The 15,485-nt window shown below is 52.6% G+C and overlaps 8 protein-coding genes and 1 non-coding gene across 9 annotated transcripts; 6 read left to right on the top strand and 3 right to left on the bottom strand.

Moving 5' to 3' along the window:
* Window positions 1–112: 112 nt before the first annotated feature.
* Window positions 113–1,882, bottom strand: P153DRAFT_366611 (uncharacterized protein). Its single transcript, XM_033668090.1, has one exon. It carries the CDS (start codon window positions 1,665–1,667, stop codon window positions 288–290), a length of 1,380 nt encoding a protein of 459 aa, XP_033524531.1. The 5' UTR covers window positions 1,668–1,882; the 3' UTR covers window positions 113–287.
* A 398-nt stretch (window positions 1,883–2,280) lies between these two features.
* On the top strand, window positions 2,281–4,311 carry P153DRAFT_356783 (HET-domain-containing protein; the record flags this gene model as incomplete). Its single annotated transcript, XM_033666672.1, has 1 exon — window positions 2,281–4,311. One exon carries the CDS (start codon window positions 2,281–2,283, stop codon window positions 4,309–4,311), a length of 2,031 nt encoding a protein of 676 aa, XP_033524532.1.
* Window positions 4,312–5,099: 788 nt separating this feature from the next.
* Window positions 5,100–6,424, bottom strand: P153DRAFT_290281 (NAD(P)-binding protein; the record flags this gene model as incomplete). Its single annotated transcript, XM_033663704.1, has 4 exons — window positions 5,100–6,022; window positions 6,076–6,138; window positions 6,192–6,241; window positions 6,291–6,424. 4 exons carry the CDS (start codon window positions 6,422–6,424, stop codon window positions 5,100–5,102), a joined length of 1,170 nt encoding a protein of 389 aa, XP_033524533.1.
* A 214-nt stretch (window positions 6,425–6,638) lies between these two features.
* Window positions 6,639–7,904, top strand: P153DRAFT_356785 (26S proteasome non-ATPase-like protein regulatory subunit 13; the record flags this gene model as incomplete). The annotated part of the gene is made up of 3 exons (XM_033666673.1): window positions 6,639–6,912; window positions 6,971–7,212; window positions 7,263–7,904. 3 exons carry the CDS (start codon window positions 6,639–6,641, stop codon window positions 7,902–7,904), a joined length of 1,158 nt encoding a protein of 385 aa, XP_033524534.1.
* Window positions 7,905–8,142: 238 nt separating this feature from the next.
* P153DRAFT_396477 (Glycosylphosphatidylinositol:protein transamidase, GAA1 component) lies at window positions 8,143–10,411 on the bottom strand (the record flags this gene model as incomplete). The annotated part of the gene is made up of 2 exons (XM_033671482.1): window positions 10,143–10,411; window positions 8,143–10,094 (listed from the first exon to the last, which is right to left on the bottom strand). Exons 1-2 carry the CDS (start codon window positions 10,153–10,155, stop codon window positions 8,143–8,145), a joined length of 1,965 nt encoding a protein of 654 aa, XP_033524535.1. The 5' UTR covers window positions 10,156–10,411.
* Window positions 10,338–11,490, top strand: P153DRAFT_385386 (uncharacterized protein; the record flags this gene model as incomplete). Its single annotated transcript, XM_033670424.1, has 4 exons — window positions 10,338–10,854; window positions 10,907–10,988; window positions 11,041–11,106; window positions 11,157–11,490. 4 exons carry the CDS (start codon window positions 10,338–10,340, stop codon window positions 11,488–11,490), a joined length of 999 nt encoding a protein of 332 aa, XP_033524536.1.
* A 402-nt stretch (window positions 11,491–11,892) lies between these two features.
* P153DRAFT_t59 lies at window positions 11,893–11,995 on the top strand. The gene has a single exon. It is a non-coding gene; the product is annotated as a tRNA-Met (tRNA).
* Window positions 11,996–12,353: 358 nt separating this feature from the next.
* Window positions 12,354–12,600, top strand: P153DRAFT_231669 (uncharacterized protein). The gene has a single exon (XM_033662690.1). It carries the CDS (start codon window positions 12,410–12,412, stop codon window positions 12,563–12,565), a length of 156 nt encoding a protein of 51 aa, XP_033524537.1. The 5' UTR covers window positions 12,354–12,409; the 3' UTR covers window positions 12,566–12,600.
* An 865-nt stretch (window positions 12,601–13,465) lies between these two features.
* On the top strand, window positions 13,466–15,233 carry P153DRAFT_418903 (uncharacterized protein). The gene is made up of 2 exons (XM_033672170.1): window positions 13,466–13,625; window positions 13,673–15,233. The coding sequence occupies exons 1-2, from the start codon at window positions 13,523–13,525 to the stop codon at window positions 14,926–14,928; spliced, it is 1,359 nt and encodes a 452-aa protein (XP_033524538.1). The 5' UTR covers window positions 13,466–13,522; the 3' UTR covers window positions 14,929–15,233.
* Window positions 15,234–15,485: the final 252 nt, after the last annotated feature.

A 15,485-nucleotide genomic window follows, 5' to 3' on the forward strand; every position in this document is an offset into this window, starting at 1 on the left:
ATGCGGGCGACGGGTATGATATTGAGAATGAGAGATTTTGCGCCCTGGATGGGTTGTAGATGGGGTGTTTGAACTGCATGGATTCGGCAGGGTTTCATTACATATCATTCACGACTGGTATTACTAGGTGTTGGGTATTCGTGGCCATTGCGCAGTACGATAGATGTTATGAAGGTTGATTGATAGTCCATCCCCTCGAATGTATATGAGGGAAAGTCCTGTCTCCACCCAATGCATCAAGGCTCATAACCAGTAATTTCCGTTTTCCCATTCAACCACCTCCCCACTCAAACAGCATGTCTCTTCCGCCCCCCACCCCTCCTCCAATTCCAAAGCGCCTCCTGCGCAAACGTCCTTGCAGTAAGATGTCCCTTCTCCCTCCCCGCCTCCTCAGTCATCGTCTCAACAACGCGCCCCTCATCAATACACGTCCACAACCCCGTCGCCATCGCACTCCTCACCTCATCCTCATCATCCTCCCCCTCTTCATCACCAGCCAACCCCGGATCCTGCGCAACCTGCACCGGCCCATCTGTCCTCTGCCCCGCCCTCTCCTCCCCAAACTCGCCCTGCCCCAATCTATACAATATCCGCCCCAGCGTCTGATACGCAACACACCGCTGCGCCGGGACCGCGCTGCGTGCCGTGATCGCCAACTCCGGGATCGTGTACCCCGCGGCCTCGGGCGCGGCAGCATGATGATGCAGGCCCCTGTCGCTGGGTATCGAGCGCGCGACGCTGGGCGCGAGGAGCGCGCCGGTGAAGTCGAAGCGTAGGTCTGAGGCGTTGAGCGCGGTTTGCGAGGGGTGGTAGGCGGAGGTTTTGTCCGTGGGGTCGATGGGCGTCATCCAGGTGAGGGCGTTGGGGTTGTGGGACAGTGTGGGGAAGTATTTGTCGTGTAGGTTTTGGAGGAAGGAGGGGTCGTTTGGGTCGAGGTCGGGGGGTTGGGGCGGCGTGGGGAAGTGTATTGATTCGGTGGGCTCTGTGGGGAGGGCGTCTGGTGTGGGGGTTGTAGTGGATGTGGATGGGGAGGCTGTGGTTTGCGGTGGTTGAGGCGAAGCTTCTTGTGGAGTTTCTGTGGGCGCGAAGGAGACCTTTTTTGTGTTCGTACTAGGCGATTTCGGCTCTACTTTGTCGATCTTAGTCGCAGGAGGTGGAGACTTTGCGTCTTCAGGATAAAGATCTCGTTCATTGCTCCCGTCATCTATATTAGACCGTGCAAGCAGTCTCTGTATCAGAGCTGGACTGAGATTCGACATCAACTCTCTGCGCTCCTCTTCAATCTCTTCCTCAGACATGGCATCAAGCCGCTGCATATTCTCCTCATCTATAGCTTTCTTCTCGTCATTTGCATCAAAGCCTGTGCCTGCTTTAGGTGCATCTTGCGTTTTTGCTATCGACGAAGCTTGTTGCTCCTTTGCAGCGCGTTGCTGCTTGAACGCCGAAACTCTAGGAACGCGCTTTTTGTGCGCGGGGAATCCGTTTACATTCGTCTTGAGTGAGGGCGCGACTGGTGGGCTGGCTGAAGCAGAATCGCGCTCCAGTATGTCGCCTACAAAGGAGGGAAATGCAGATGCTGGGGCCTCATAGTCTTCCTCTGGTTCCAACTTCTCGACTGCGCCGGTGTCAAAGTTTAGGTTTACACGCTCTCCTCGTTGGAATTCCATGTTGGCGGTTGTGTAGATCTGGGAGAGAATATCATGGTCTTGAAGAAGACTAATGTTGAGCTTGGACCTGTAGATCTGCAAGGCTTAGTTAGCGCTCGGCTGGACAAATACGCTAGTTTCGGGTGACGATGACGACACATGGTTTTGACTTGCATCGCATTCTAGCATCGAGATGTGATCAAACAAACATCGCAACACTATCGGTATAAGGCTAACCTCACACGAACGCGATCTTTTCTCGAGGCTTCAGCTCAGGCTTATCAATGAATGACACGTAGTCAATCACACCAATACCGCTGGAGCTCAGCCTCTGGCTGCTTATCCTACGTGTGTTATAGAACCAATCGTGTTCTAGGCCTTACGCTGTGAAACAAGCTGGGGGTGTATGATGTAAGTGGACAGTGATCTTGTGATGTTGGCCATCAGGCTGAGCCTGGTTTCTCGAACGGCAGCCTTACGGTTCAGCTGGAAACTGCACTGCCCCAACTCTATCTGCCTACATATATCTGCAGCATTCGAACACAATTCCAGTATTGTTGTCATTTCCCCTTCAAATCATACGCTATTCGTTGGTCTCTTCTTCCTACAACCTTGAACTTTTGCCCACTGCAGCATGGCTAAGGCTGCGAACACGTCACTTTTGCCTGTACCTCTCAGGTCGAAAAGAAGCATATCTGCGACGGCCGTTAGTGAATTCCAAGCTACCAAGTGGAACACAGAGGACCTCTGTCCACAATGTCGAGCCATCGATCTCAGAACCATCAGGACGGGAAGTGTACGCATCGAACAAGGCTCAACGTGTCCACTCTGCCTATTCTTCGCCTCCATCGCGCTAGCTCGAGATGTCAAAGCGGTTGCGGATACTGCTGTTAAATTAAGATTTGTTTTGGATCCTTTCTATCCAAGAGGGAAAATATCGAGACAATATCCTGCTTGTATTAGTGTATCCGGTCTAAGATTTATTCATCCACTTAATGATGATGATGGTATTTTTGGCCAGCTAGTCAGATTTCGGCCCCTAGAAAAGAATTATATCAATACCGATTTGCTGAAGGAGTGGATCACATTCTGCGAGGATCATCACTCGTTCTGCTCTTCACCATCAACGGAAAATTTGAGGTGGCACCCAGAGAATTCAAATGTCAAAGTCATCGACTGTACTACTAGGAAGATAATTCCAGCGCCCCCTGATCTTCGCTATGTAGCCCTCAGTTATGTATGGGGGGGACCACCGACACAAGAAAACCCGATAATCGAATCCTGCGAAGACTCGTTAGACTTACTGCCTGAACCTCTGCCAAACACGATAGAGGATGCTATCAAGGTCACAACACAATTGGGGTTTCGCTACTTATGGGTAGACAAGTACTGTATCAACCAATCTGTGGTTCGTGAGCTTCAACATCAGCTGTCAATTATGGATAAGATCTACAATTGGGCTTCTCTCACAATAGTTGCTGCAGCCGGCGATAACTCATCTTTTGGACTTCCTGGCGTTGGGAGTCGGCCCCGAATCACGCATTCGGTCAACATCAATGGCACGACCTGGGTTTCAGGCTCATTGAATTTCAAGGACGCTGTCCAGGAATCACCTTGGTCAAAGAGAGGTTGGACATACCAGGAGGCGTATTTCTCGCGCCGAAGTCTGATGTTCACCGAGGAACAAGTGGTTTTTGAGTGCGGCGGTGGTAGCTGCTGCGAGTTTCTGGATATCGACCTGAGAAATATGTCCTCTTACCATCACGGCTTGATTCATGGCGGCATGAGTCACAAAGTCCCTAGGATGAACCTCAGTGAACACCTTATTGCTTACACGGGACGCGAGTTGACCAACAGCTCCGATGCCTTGAATGCTATGCGAGGACTGCTCAGGTCATTTGCTAGCAGCACTAAACCAGTGTATCAGTACTGGGGAATACCAATCAATCCCGAAGCCTTCAGTGTGGAAAGGGAGGTTCCGTATTGCAAAAACCAAACATATCTCGCGTTGGGTCACGGGCTCGCGTGGTACACCTACACAAATCAAGCCACGACGCGAGGCTCAGAATTTCCGAGCTGGTCTTGGGCTGGCTGGAACAGCCCTGTGGCTTGGTCCGTGGACTTGAGCGACGACGACGACAACGCACCAAGCTGTTTTTATGTGGAGAAAAATAACGGCACGACCGAAGTCCTAACAGAAGAACTCATAGCGAGCATTTCGCTGGAACAAGAATACGAGATGTCAGGATATACAAAGTTTTTGCGCATCGAAGCGTTGGTTCTCGAGGTCAAGTTCAGCTACTTCCGGGAGGGTACGTCCAAAGTATTCTCGTATATGAACTATGCGATAACAAGTACGATGTCCTCACGTACCGAACCACAGCCTGAGCATGATACAAAGTATTGGGAACTATTCCTCACGCCCAAGGTTGATGAACAGGACGAGCTTTACATCGCACTGCGCGATCACCGTGTCTTTTCTTGTATAATTCTCAACAGCAAATACGGGTTAGTTGTTTGGATGCAAAACGGTGTATACGAGAGAGTTGGCCTCTTAAAAATGGCCCCACATCGGCAGACGTCAAGTGCCTACCCCCAACCCGGCACTTTGGATGATCTCAAGCATCATTTCCCGAGCACCAGGCGCGAGATCAGGATCGGTTGAACCTGGCCCAACATCTACCCAGAGGCCCATCAAGGCCAACTACGACGGGCTACACATTTCCAGAAATCCAGCATGTTACATTCATGTTCCTGTCGCCTAGGGATTGAACTCGACACATATCTCAGCGTCGTAACTTGCACCTCGTCGGCGGCAGCATCCCGGAGCGCGACGCCTCGGACGCAAAAACCCTCTGCGCAAGGCCTACCGTTCTACCTACACACTACGTCCAACACCCCGTCACCATCCGCAACCCATCTAACGCCCCGTTAACATCCGTAACCCATCTAACGCCCCGTCACCAACCTGTCATCATCTTATCTCAGCCCATTTCAATCCACAAATCACCCTCCACCCCACCTTACATTACAGCCTCAACAAGAAAGCACCAAGGTATCCATCCGCCTACATTCGTGAATTGAGAGGTTGTGGTGGATGACTACATAGCCACGTACCCAGCGTATCCTATCTACTGGACCTGGGGTTGGGGGAGACGCTTGAAAGGAGTGGGGGGCGTTGTTCAGAGAGTGGAGTAGAATAGAGAGTTTGATAGTAAGGAACTTGGCTAAATTGATGTCAGATGCATGAGGGTCAGGGAGTATTGGGCGTTTGATTTGTAGGGGGTAGATACGTATACTAGTATTCACCGTGCTGTTAATTTCATATACTCACAACTGAACCACATCACCACAACCACACATGTATGCAAATCACAAACGAAAACGTCAATTCCCCGACTACCTAGTGTCGCGGTACTAAACCCCCACAAATATATACAAAGTTCAAGCCATCTACTGATCATCAATGACATGCAAATACTTCTTCTCCTCCCTCTTCTCCTTCTCCGACATGGGCGGCAGATCATAGTACGACGAGCTGCGGTACCCCTTCAGATACTCAAACGTCAAGCTCTTCAGCTCGACAGGCTCGATTTCGAGATCCTTGAACGTCTTTGCACTAGGATCAATCGTCTGATCGATAAATTCGCGCTCGACTTCATCACGGGAATGGACAGGCCACCAGAGGAATTTGTTGGCGTAGTGGGCGACGGGCTGGAGGATGCGTTTGGGGACGTTTACGTGGCGGCGCTTCTTCATTGCTTCTTTTTCGACGAGGTCGTTGATTTCCGACATGGTGTACTCGGTGGGGCCGTAGAGTTCGAAGGTTTCGGCGGCGGTGGTGTCGTCTTGCAGCATGCGCTCGAGGGCTGTGCCGACGTCGATGACGTGTACGGGGCGCAGGCGCTCTTGCATCCAGTTTGAGGTGACGACGTTGGAGGGGTAGGCGAGGCGGTTGAGGAGGCGGTCCTCGTAGCCGAACATGGGGGCTGGACGCACGATGGTGGTTTCTGGGTAGATGGAGCGCGCTACTTGCTCGCCCTTGGCCTTTGTGCGGTAGAACTCCGAGGCCGAGTCGAGGTGTGCGCTGTGTGACGAGACATGGACATAGCGGTCGATGTCGTATTTGGCGACGGATTCGACGATGCGCTCGGTTCCCTCGACATGTACATCTTCCAGGTCGAAGTTCTTGGTGGGGTAGTCGCGACCAATGAGGTTGTAGACAATGTCAGAGTGTCGGACGGCCTCCTCGATCGAGGCCGTGTTGCGCAGGTCCATTTCCATGAAGATGACGCGACCCAGATCTCCGGCAACCTTCAGGTGGCGCTTGGCCATGTCCTCGCGGAAGGGGATGATCACTGTGCATCCTGACCGCGCTGTTCCTCCCGTTAGCACCATCCCCCTACTCCTCTGGCATGGATTCACGCACCCAGTCTGTTGACGATGTAGCGTCCCAGGAATCCCGTGGCTCCGAAGACGGTCGCCGTGTAGCCTGTGCCTTTGTGTGAGCGGTCGTGTTGGGCGTGGATGGGGGCTATTGCGCACCTCCCAGCGAGGATCTACCGCCCGCTACGGTGATGATGGGCTTTCCAGTCCTGGGCACGTGTTAGCCCTCTATCACAATGCGGGTAGCACGTGCGGTACCGGGTGATCTTGACGTCGTGGTTGAGCTGCTGCTGGCGCCGGTACATGGATGTCGAGAAGTTTGCTGCGCGGATCGCGGGCGAGGGCGCCGACAACGCCGTTCGAGAGCGCGCACAGCGGAGTGGCAGGGCCATGGTTGCGACGTTCAATGGCTGGGAGGAGGGTGGCATGCAGCCGTGGTGAGGCAGTTGGATTGAAGGGCGGACGTCAAGATAGCCTTGGCGCGGCTGGATAGCTAGCCTCCGCCGCAACGCCATACCTAGCAAGCATCCATCCCACTGACAAACGCCGTGCACGCAACCTCGCCGCCACCACTTTCCCTCTCCCCGTCACACTCACACCACAACCATGGCCATGGATACGGATACGATCCCAAACCTGCTGGGCGACGCGCGGGACCAGGCGCCCGAGGAGCTGCAGGAGTACTTCATCGCCTTCGAGGACTACTGGGAGCGAAAGCTGTGGCACGAGCTGACGGACAAGCTGATTGAATTCTTCGACCACCCCGACAGTGCCAAGCAGCGGATACCCTTCTTCGAGACGTTCATCAAGAGCTTCGCCAACAAGATCAATCAGCTCAAGCTCGTGACGCTGGGGCTCAACGCGGCCTCGCAGATCAAGGGTGCGTCTAGACATGTAGAAGAAGGCAGTCCTGGTGTGCATGCTGACTCCTCCCCCAGACGAGAAGGAGCGCCTCACCTTCGTCGACAACCTCGCCAAGAGCGTCAACAAGCCCGCCTCACAGGACGCCTACGTCTACGCCACAGTCGCTGCCGCCAGCATCCAGCTGCGGCCCGCCATACGCGACGAGGAGGGTGCCAAGAAGAAGCTGGACGAGTGCGAGCAGATACTGGACGGCTTCGACTCGGTAGAGACAGTAGTGCACGCGTCCTTCTACCGCACAAGCGCAGAGTACTACAAGGTACCATTATACTCTGCAGTGTGTCATGTCGAGGTACTAACACCCCCCAGTCAAAGCACGAGTTTGCAGCCTACTACAAAAACGCCCTCCTCTTCCTCGCTTGCGTCGACCTCAACGACCTGGAGCTGCGCGACCGCCAGTCCCGCGCCTACGACCTCAGCATCGCCGCCCTCGTCTCCGACTCCATCTACAACTTCGGCGAGCTGCTCCTACATCCCATCCTCGACTCGCTGGTCAACACGCCTCACGCATGGCTGCGCGACCTCCTCTTCGCCTTCAACCGTGGTGACCTGATCGCATACGACGTGCTTGCAGGCAACATCTCCAAAGTCCCACTTCTCAAAGAGCACCAGACGTTCCTCTACCAGAAGATCTCCCTCTCCGCCCTCACCGAGACTGTCTTCCGCCGCCCACCACACGACCGCGCCATGACCTTCACCGAGATATCCCAGGAGACAAAGGTGCAGCCAAAGGAGATTGAGCACCTGATTATGAAGGCGCTGAGCTTGGGTTTGCTGAGGGGCCAGATCGATCAGGTTGCGGAGATTGCACGCATCAACTGGGTGCAACCGAAGGTGCTGGATATGAAGCAGATTGAGAGCATGAGGGGACGGCTGAAGGAGTGGGATGCTAGCGTCAACCAGCTCGGCAACTGGATCGAGGGGGTGGGTAAAGATGTTTGGGCTGCTTGAATAACGCCTTTTATTCGGGAGATGCCGTGGAGTAGATAACTGTCTCCGCCTAGTGAACAGCGGCAAGCAGAATGCCATAAGACAGGCAATTACGTAGTCACGAGCCAGCCAAGGCATATGGCCAACGAAACGAAAACAAAACAATTCACGAGCCAAGCACATTGCCATAAACCAAAACATACATAACCCCAACACTCCCCTCCCAACCCTATCTTACACTCCCTTCCCATGCCAACACTCACTCCAACACCCCCACAGCAACAACAACAGCCCCACAAACCCACGCCGGAAACCACACAACCCAAACAACAACCTGCGTCCACAGTCCCCACACCACCCACCCCTCCGCAGCCTTGACCAGCACCTCCTCCATCCGCCCCCCCAGTAATTGCGTCCCAACCTGCACCACCACCAGCGGATTAACCAGCATCAGCCCCGCCAACTGCGCCACATTCCCCCCTTTACTCCGTGCCTTATGCACGAAATTCAACGGCGCCGTACACACCCCAACAAGGAAACTCAGACTAAAGTTCAGCGTCGCCAGGCCGGCGAGGCACATTCCCAGCAGTAGCAGGGAGAAACATTGTACAAGGGTAGTTTGCTGGGGCGTGGGCGGGGCCTCGAGGACGAGGAAGTATGCTATGGCTAGGGGGAGGAGGGTGGTGAGGTTTGCGGCTGTGAGGTAGAGGGGGGGGAGGGAGGGGGCGGGCCAGGTGTTGAAGAGGTATAAGGGGAGGAGGCCGAGGAGGTGGGAGAGGAGGACGGAGAGGAGGGGGAAGAGGAGGTGGCGTTCTGTGATTTTTAGGGAGGGGGCGGGGAGGAGGGAGAGGGAGCCTGAGGGGGTGTGGATTAGGACTGGGGGGTCGGCGGGTTTTTGTGTTTCTTCGGCCGTGGGGGGTTCTTCGGATTCTGAGGGCTTTGCGGGAGTGGAATCGTCTTCTACGCTTTCCGAGGTGGACGGTGATGGGATGGGGTGGGAGGCGGCTTTGCTCTCTGGGTTTGTGGATGCAAAGTTCGCAGTAGGCTCGCTTGGACGCCCGCTCTTCACCCACAGCGCGATTGATGTGATGCTGAAGCTGACGGCGATCAGCATAGCCGAGGGGAGGTACGTCCCAATGCTGACGAAGCGGTTGGCCTGGAGCAGCAGGTAGAAGAAGAAACTCTGGTGCAGGTGCTCGAGGAGATTGTTCAAGCTGCGGAACAGCGACTCGATGATTCGCCCCAGCGTCATCTCATCATGCCATCCGTCGCCGACTGTGACAAGCGTGATGGCGTCGACGTGGTAGGGGATGAAGGATGAGTGTGGTCCCGTTGCGTGGCCCATTCCTTGCGAAACCATCCCTCGGAGCATCGTCGTGAGGCGCTCCTGGTATGTGTCTGTGTGTTTCCACATGCGCTGGATGACGGCACCGACTCCCATCTGGCCGCCTGCTACTTGCACAGCCGTGTTGAACAAATCCAGGTTTGGAAGCTGGCCATTCACACCATCGTACACAACATGTAGCTTGTCGTATCGATGGCCCCATGGCCCAGCAGGGTAGTCGACAGCCACAGCACCTTGCAATGCCCCGCTCTTGATCTTCAAGCTTTCAACATAACGCTCGTCGTGTCCGTCGTGGTATGCGTCGACCCAGGCTTGCGGCCCGCTCGTGCTGTCCCCTGACACCAAAAAAATGATGTCCTTGCTCCAGAGACTCCAGCGCTTGAAGTAGCGGGCCAGTGTGAGGACCAGAGCAACGCCCGAGGTGTTGACCTCGTCTGCCATGTTCTTCCATGCTCCGATCAGGACAATGGCTTCTGTAGCGTCGGCACGGGGCCCTTGGAGGATAGCATATACGTTTTCGTTTGCGATGGTGCGGTTCGAGACGTGGTAGTTGTACTTTTGGGTCGCGACCTTGAGATTCTGCGAGCGAAATATCTCTGCCAGTCGGCGTGTTCGCTCCTCCACACTCGTACCAGACAGCGCATCCACCTCATGTCTGTATGCGCGGAAGACGTTGTGCTCACTGCCTGTAAAGTACGTGTGCACCTGCCCCGGCAGCAGGGCATTCTCAGACACGTACGTCTTGCGCGAGTATTCGTTCAGCGGGAGGACGAGGAGCCATGCTATGCCGACGATGATGCAGAAGGCGGAGAGGTAAGGTGGGATCTTCTGGATGCGGGCATCTCTCCGCAGCGCCAATATCGATGCTATTCAGGTCAGCTCTCGCCTGGCATACATCTACAAAAGAAACCCACATATCAGAGCCATGCTGCCCGCCTCTCAATTGCACCGCAGGGAAAACGAGTGTCGTGTGCGGCGCCCTCGCATCCCTCGCAGCCGTCTTGGTGGTCAAGACATGCGCTAGCGGCGCTGGACCCTAGATGGTACTTTCCTCTCTCGACGCGCCTGCACATGTTCCCCATCTGTATTACACCCCGTCGCGAACTGCCATGCCGTCGTTTCCGCAGTTTAATCCCGCGCGCATACGCTCCTATATCTTTCGCTTACCCCTCTGCACGCGACTGTTGGCGACTGCTATTGTTGGGCTATGGATAGCGACGATTCCGTTTCCGTGGGTGCGCGAGTTTGGGCGGCTCGAGCCGGCTAAGATGGATCTTACGCAGAGTATGTGGATTTTTTTGCTGTCAAAGTTTGGGGAGGATTTTAGAAAGACGAGGGAAGGGGGAGTGGTGGAGGTGTTCAAAATCCTGAAGAATGACCTGCGGCTTCTTGGGCCTCCTTTGAGAGAATGGGCGTGGTATTTGGGTCTTTGGGAAGGACTGCATGCTACGAGATTTATTTCAGAAGCTGACTTTACTATTTGCGCAGTGCACCGGCTCAATCTGTTCCCATTGATGCACCTCAACTTCTTCCACATGATCTTCAACCTCTTCGCCGTAACACCCCTCATTGAGCGTTTTGAAGCAGAATTTGGGACGTTGGTCACACTGGCGCTTTTCACCGGACGTAAGCAAACTACTAGATGTTGAGTTGAGGACTGCGGTTGACCAAACGTCAGCATTCGGGACAATACCAGGCGGCATATACGTGCTGCTGGAGAAGTTCGTTCTGAGGAGCAACACCATAGTCATGGGGTCAAGGTACGCGGCAGCGCCTTAACATTTTGTGAAGAAGGAAACTGACAGAAACCAGCATATGGGTGTTCCTCCTCCTCTCCGCAGAGGTCATGAAGACACACAAGACAAACCCAACCTTTAAGTACGCCACCCCCCACCCCAACCACCACCCTCCAACTAACACCCCTCCAGCATCGGCCCCTACAAGATCCCTACATGGTCCACCCCCCTCATCCTCATCCTAGCCACCAGCCTCATCGTCCCAAACGTCAGTCTCATCGGCCACCTCTGCGGCGCAGGCATCGGCTACCTCTGGGCGTCAGGCTACATCAAGTTCCTCGTCCCGCACGAGAAGATCCTGCGCTGGGTGGAGACGAAGCTCAACCTCCTCGGCAGACTACCGCACTACGTCAGCGTCGATCAGAAGACATATGGTCGCTACGGCGTGCTGCCAACGGCGAGCGTCGGCGTCCCCATGACGGGGATCCCAAGGACGCCGGAGCCTGGGCAGAGACTGGGGCCGTAGAGTTGGGGTTGGGCGGGAAAGGAATGTGTTGTTGGAAGAAAAATGAACGGGGTAATGGATGGATTTGGGCGGCTTGGCTTTGTGGCGTTTCGGGCATCTTATGAAGGGCAAAATGGCGGGCTTGGGTTTGGGTTGTATAGATATTGGGTGTAATACGTAATGAATGACAGCGTTTGCATTTTGACATGGTTAAACATATACAATGGGTTTTGACGAATATCGTGATTCTGACCCCCATACGCACCGAATACCTGCCCCTCATAAGCCAAATATACTATCCCGAGGCCCAAATCAGTACTACAAATCGACCAGACGGCCCATCCGCGCAAGAAATTTTTTTTCAAAAAATACAATACCGTAAATCCATCAGATCCTCATCGGAAAAAAAAAGATTCGTCTCACGCTTCCTTGGTGTAGTTGGTTATCACGTCGGTCTCATATTAAGACCATGACTACTCTAAGAGTAGACATCCGAAGGTCGCCAGTTCGAGTCTGGCAGGGAGCATTTTTTTGCATCTGCCGCCTCACCCAATAGGGAGGGGGTGTGGATGGGGGTGGGCGTGGGCGTGGATTGGTGTTCGACTTGTCCTTTTTTGTATTACGGGGTAAATGTAAGGGCATGCAGGGCACGACGCGCTGAGGGGAGAATGCCTAATAGGGAAGGTTTGGGGCAAGTGTGGATTGCGGAGCTACCGGAGGGGCAAAGGGCAATGTGCTGAGGTGAGGGGTGGGCGTTGAGGGGTGGGGTAGGGAAGGGCACCTCTGCAAGTTGGTTGGATAGTGTCATCACTGTGGGGTAGTTGAGTGTTCTTGATTCGATTCTTTTGGATTCTGTACTCGTGCTCTTTTTTTTCTCTAGGGGTGATGATTGATTGGACTAACTTTTTCTATTACAGCCATTTAATAATTCGGATTGAAGATGTTTAATATTTGGCACAATTACTCAAGATATAAAGACCTCTTCATGGCGAGGTACTCGAGCGTTTTAGACGAAGCGAGTAGAGGCAAGTTAGATATGCATAAACCTGCAGCCAAAGTCAGGGAACAAGTGAAAACTATGAAGATGCTTAGTTGATATACCCCTCAGGCTACTACCTTTGTCGATAGGAGAGCCAGATGTTCAAGGAAATGAGTTGTAAGAGTCTAGCAAGAGGAACGTGATTTCATGTATGTGACAAGTTCGCTAACTGAGAGTAGTTAGCGTTATGACGTCTGACATCTGCTCTTTGATGAAATCTTTGTCTTGTCTTCTCTTCCTTCAAAACGCGTATTACATTTCGGGTCTCAATCGCAGAGTAAAGCGTGTTCTGGTGTCCGCCATATGTCAGCAGACATCAGTTGTTTATTGTGATTCGAACCTACGAGGCCGTGGAGCACGGGATGGTTCAAGTCATATACTCTAGTATTCGCTTTTTATCTATTATCTTTCGTTTCTCCCTAATCCTAGTAGTCGCAATCTGCCAGATCCAGATATTAACGTGATGCGACTTTTTCCTGTGTAATTGATCTGTCTAAGTAGTAGTATGTTGTCTGCTTCGACTTTTACACTACCTGCTCTAGCTATCAGGTTTCGAGTCCACGAACTTTCAAATAGACTTGGATTTGAGAATTACTGCACTAGGTTCACTCATCCGGTGTCAACTTTTTTGCTGCTGAGCTTGACCGACACATAGGCCCAGCCTGTTCTTGGTACGATTTGATCATATCTGGCGCCTTCAGTGCTGCGTAATACTCGGTTTTCTTGACCGCGTCTTGGAAATAGCACAGACGTTAAACTTTGGTAGTCCACGATGCCGAGAGATTACAAGGTGAAGGCTTTCACTCACAGCGTTTGCTTCTTATCGACACTGACGTCACAGTCTTTCACTGAACGCGAAGTCGCGCATGACAACGTTTTAAGCGAGGAGTGTTTATGAAGGCCTTTTCAGCTTCGTCTCACATAACCACCACTCTCACCTCTACACTCTACCATCCACCAACAACTACTCACACCTCTCACTCATCATACAAGCACAACAGCAATCCGTCGGTCATGAAGTTGCTCGATCTTCCGCCAGAGCTGTGCCAGCACATTGCACATATTCTGGTGAAGGACGTGGGTATCGCCAAAGCAGCAAGATACCGACTGGTCTGCAGTGAGTACACATGCAATATTAAGATTGGAAACAGCTAACTGTTCTAGAAACCTTCGCCACAGGAATTCATGCCAACTTCATCACTCGCCAGAACATCGAGGATCTTCTTGCCATTGGTCCTAGGAATCACTTTATCTCAATGCACAGCGGCACGATCTTACGCAAACGACTGTCACTGGAATTTGCCAGTATAGCCAAACCTATTCAAGAGCTAGTCGACAAGTTGTTAAGTTATGAAGACTCGCATTTACAACCAGTGCGAGGTCGTTATATGAACGACGTCTGTAATGTCATCTTAGGTGATTCTCGATTCACAGGTTTCCGCTGCCTCTTGAGGAATCCTCCAAGCAGCGTCACTGATGGATGGTCTACTCGAAAAACGTTACCGCCTGCTGCAGCTGCAGTCGGCGATCTAAGCTTACTAAAGTCATTGGTAACCTTTTCAAAGGGCTTGTTTAAAGACCCTCATCGCTACTTTGCAAGCGCACTTAACGCAGCAGTCGTAAACGGGAAACTCAAAATCGTGGAATGGATCTTGAGTAATGCACCAACCGACAATCCTCGCTTGTGCATCGAATTGATTGACCCTCTTCTTTTAGCAGCTCAAACTTTCAACAACGAGACAGGAGGTTTGATCCTGGATTTTCTCTCTGCCGAATTCCAACTTCGCGCGAACGTCTCCAAGGTTGAGGAAATTTCCTGGAGGATGGAATTAGTTGTCGTCGACTGTATGAAGTTCGGCAACATCGACTTCTTGCTAAGAGTTCTACAATACAGGAAGACTGTAGACCCATCATATGCGGATCTGGAGGCTTCGAACGGACTACCAATATCCACGGAGGAGGTGTCCTTTCTGTTTCGAGAGGGAAGTCGCAGCGGACTCATTGCTCTTCTCCGGGTCGGTATTCTCGACCTAAACAGGATGGGTAGCCATTTGCCGCTTGACCAAGCAGTTCGCTTTTGCCGTTATGATCTCGCACATGTCATCTTAAATCATGGCGTTGATATAGAGATGCGCGACAAAGGATGCACTGCTCTACAGCTTGCAGTGGACCGTCGCTACATACCGGCTATACAGTTTCTCATTGAGAATGGTGCTAACCCAGACTCTGTCGGTGTCTGTATAGAATGTCGGTTGATTCAGGTGGCAAAGGTACATGCACAAGGCCAGAAACTCGATCGCGCTGCCTGGCGTGAGTTTTGGCAATTGCACCGACATGACGCACTGGCGAGGACTTGGGACGACTACGAGGCGATTGTCCGGAACGAACACATTGGCCTCTATGGAAAAATTAAAGACTGATCATCTGTCTTCAGTCGGACTGACAAAGTCGTCTCTCCGCATCTTGGTTCCCTGGTCACCTTCTCAAAGCGCCACCTTGCATGCTCCATGCTCCATGGACCTTCCAACACGCACTCTTCTTGGCCGCCAGGCTAGTACCGACCATACGACGATCAAACATCGCCTTCCAATGGCATATGGTATTCTTCAAAGCGGCATTCGTTTCAGGAAAAGTTTTACTGTCCCACTTGCTGGATACGTCCATCTGCACAGAATTCCAGGACACAGAAGCGAAGAATCGAGACTTGGTGTTTCCCGAAAACGACAGACCGTAGCACATGGGCAGGGGATTTTGAAAGCGTTTCTTCTCATGTAACATCAGCTACAAATACATGGGGGATTTTACCTTCATGGAGTCTGTTTTCTCAGTTTTACGAATCAGCAATAACTACACATCTACGAATCAATCTCTGATTGCTTTGCTTGTGCTCACAATTGACATCCTTCTGCTGAAATGGTATCACGCACCAATGAGTTGATGTCGTTCTCTCGCGGTAGCGCAAAACCTGGAAGAAGTG

Source organism: Dothidotthia symphoricarpi (assembly GCF_010015815.1).
Source record: "Dothidotthia symphoricarpi CBS 119687 unplaced genomic scaffold P153scaffold_9, whole genome shotgun sequence".
Taxonomy (NCBI): domain Eukaryota; kingdom Fungi; phylum Ascomycota; class Dothideomycetes; order Pleosporales; family Dothidotthiaceae; genus Dothidotthia; species Dothidotthia symphoricarpi.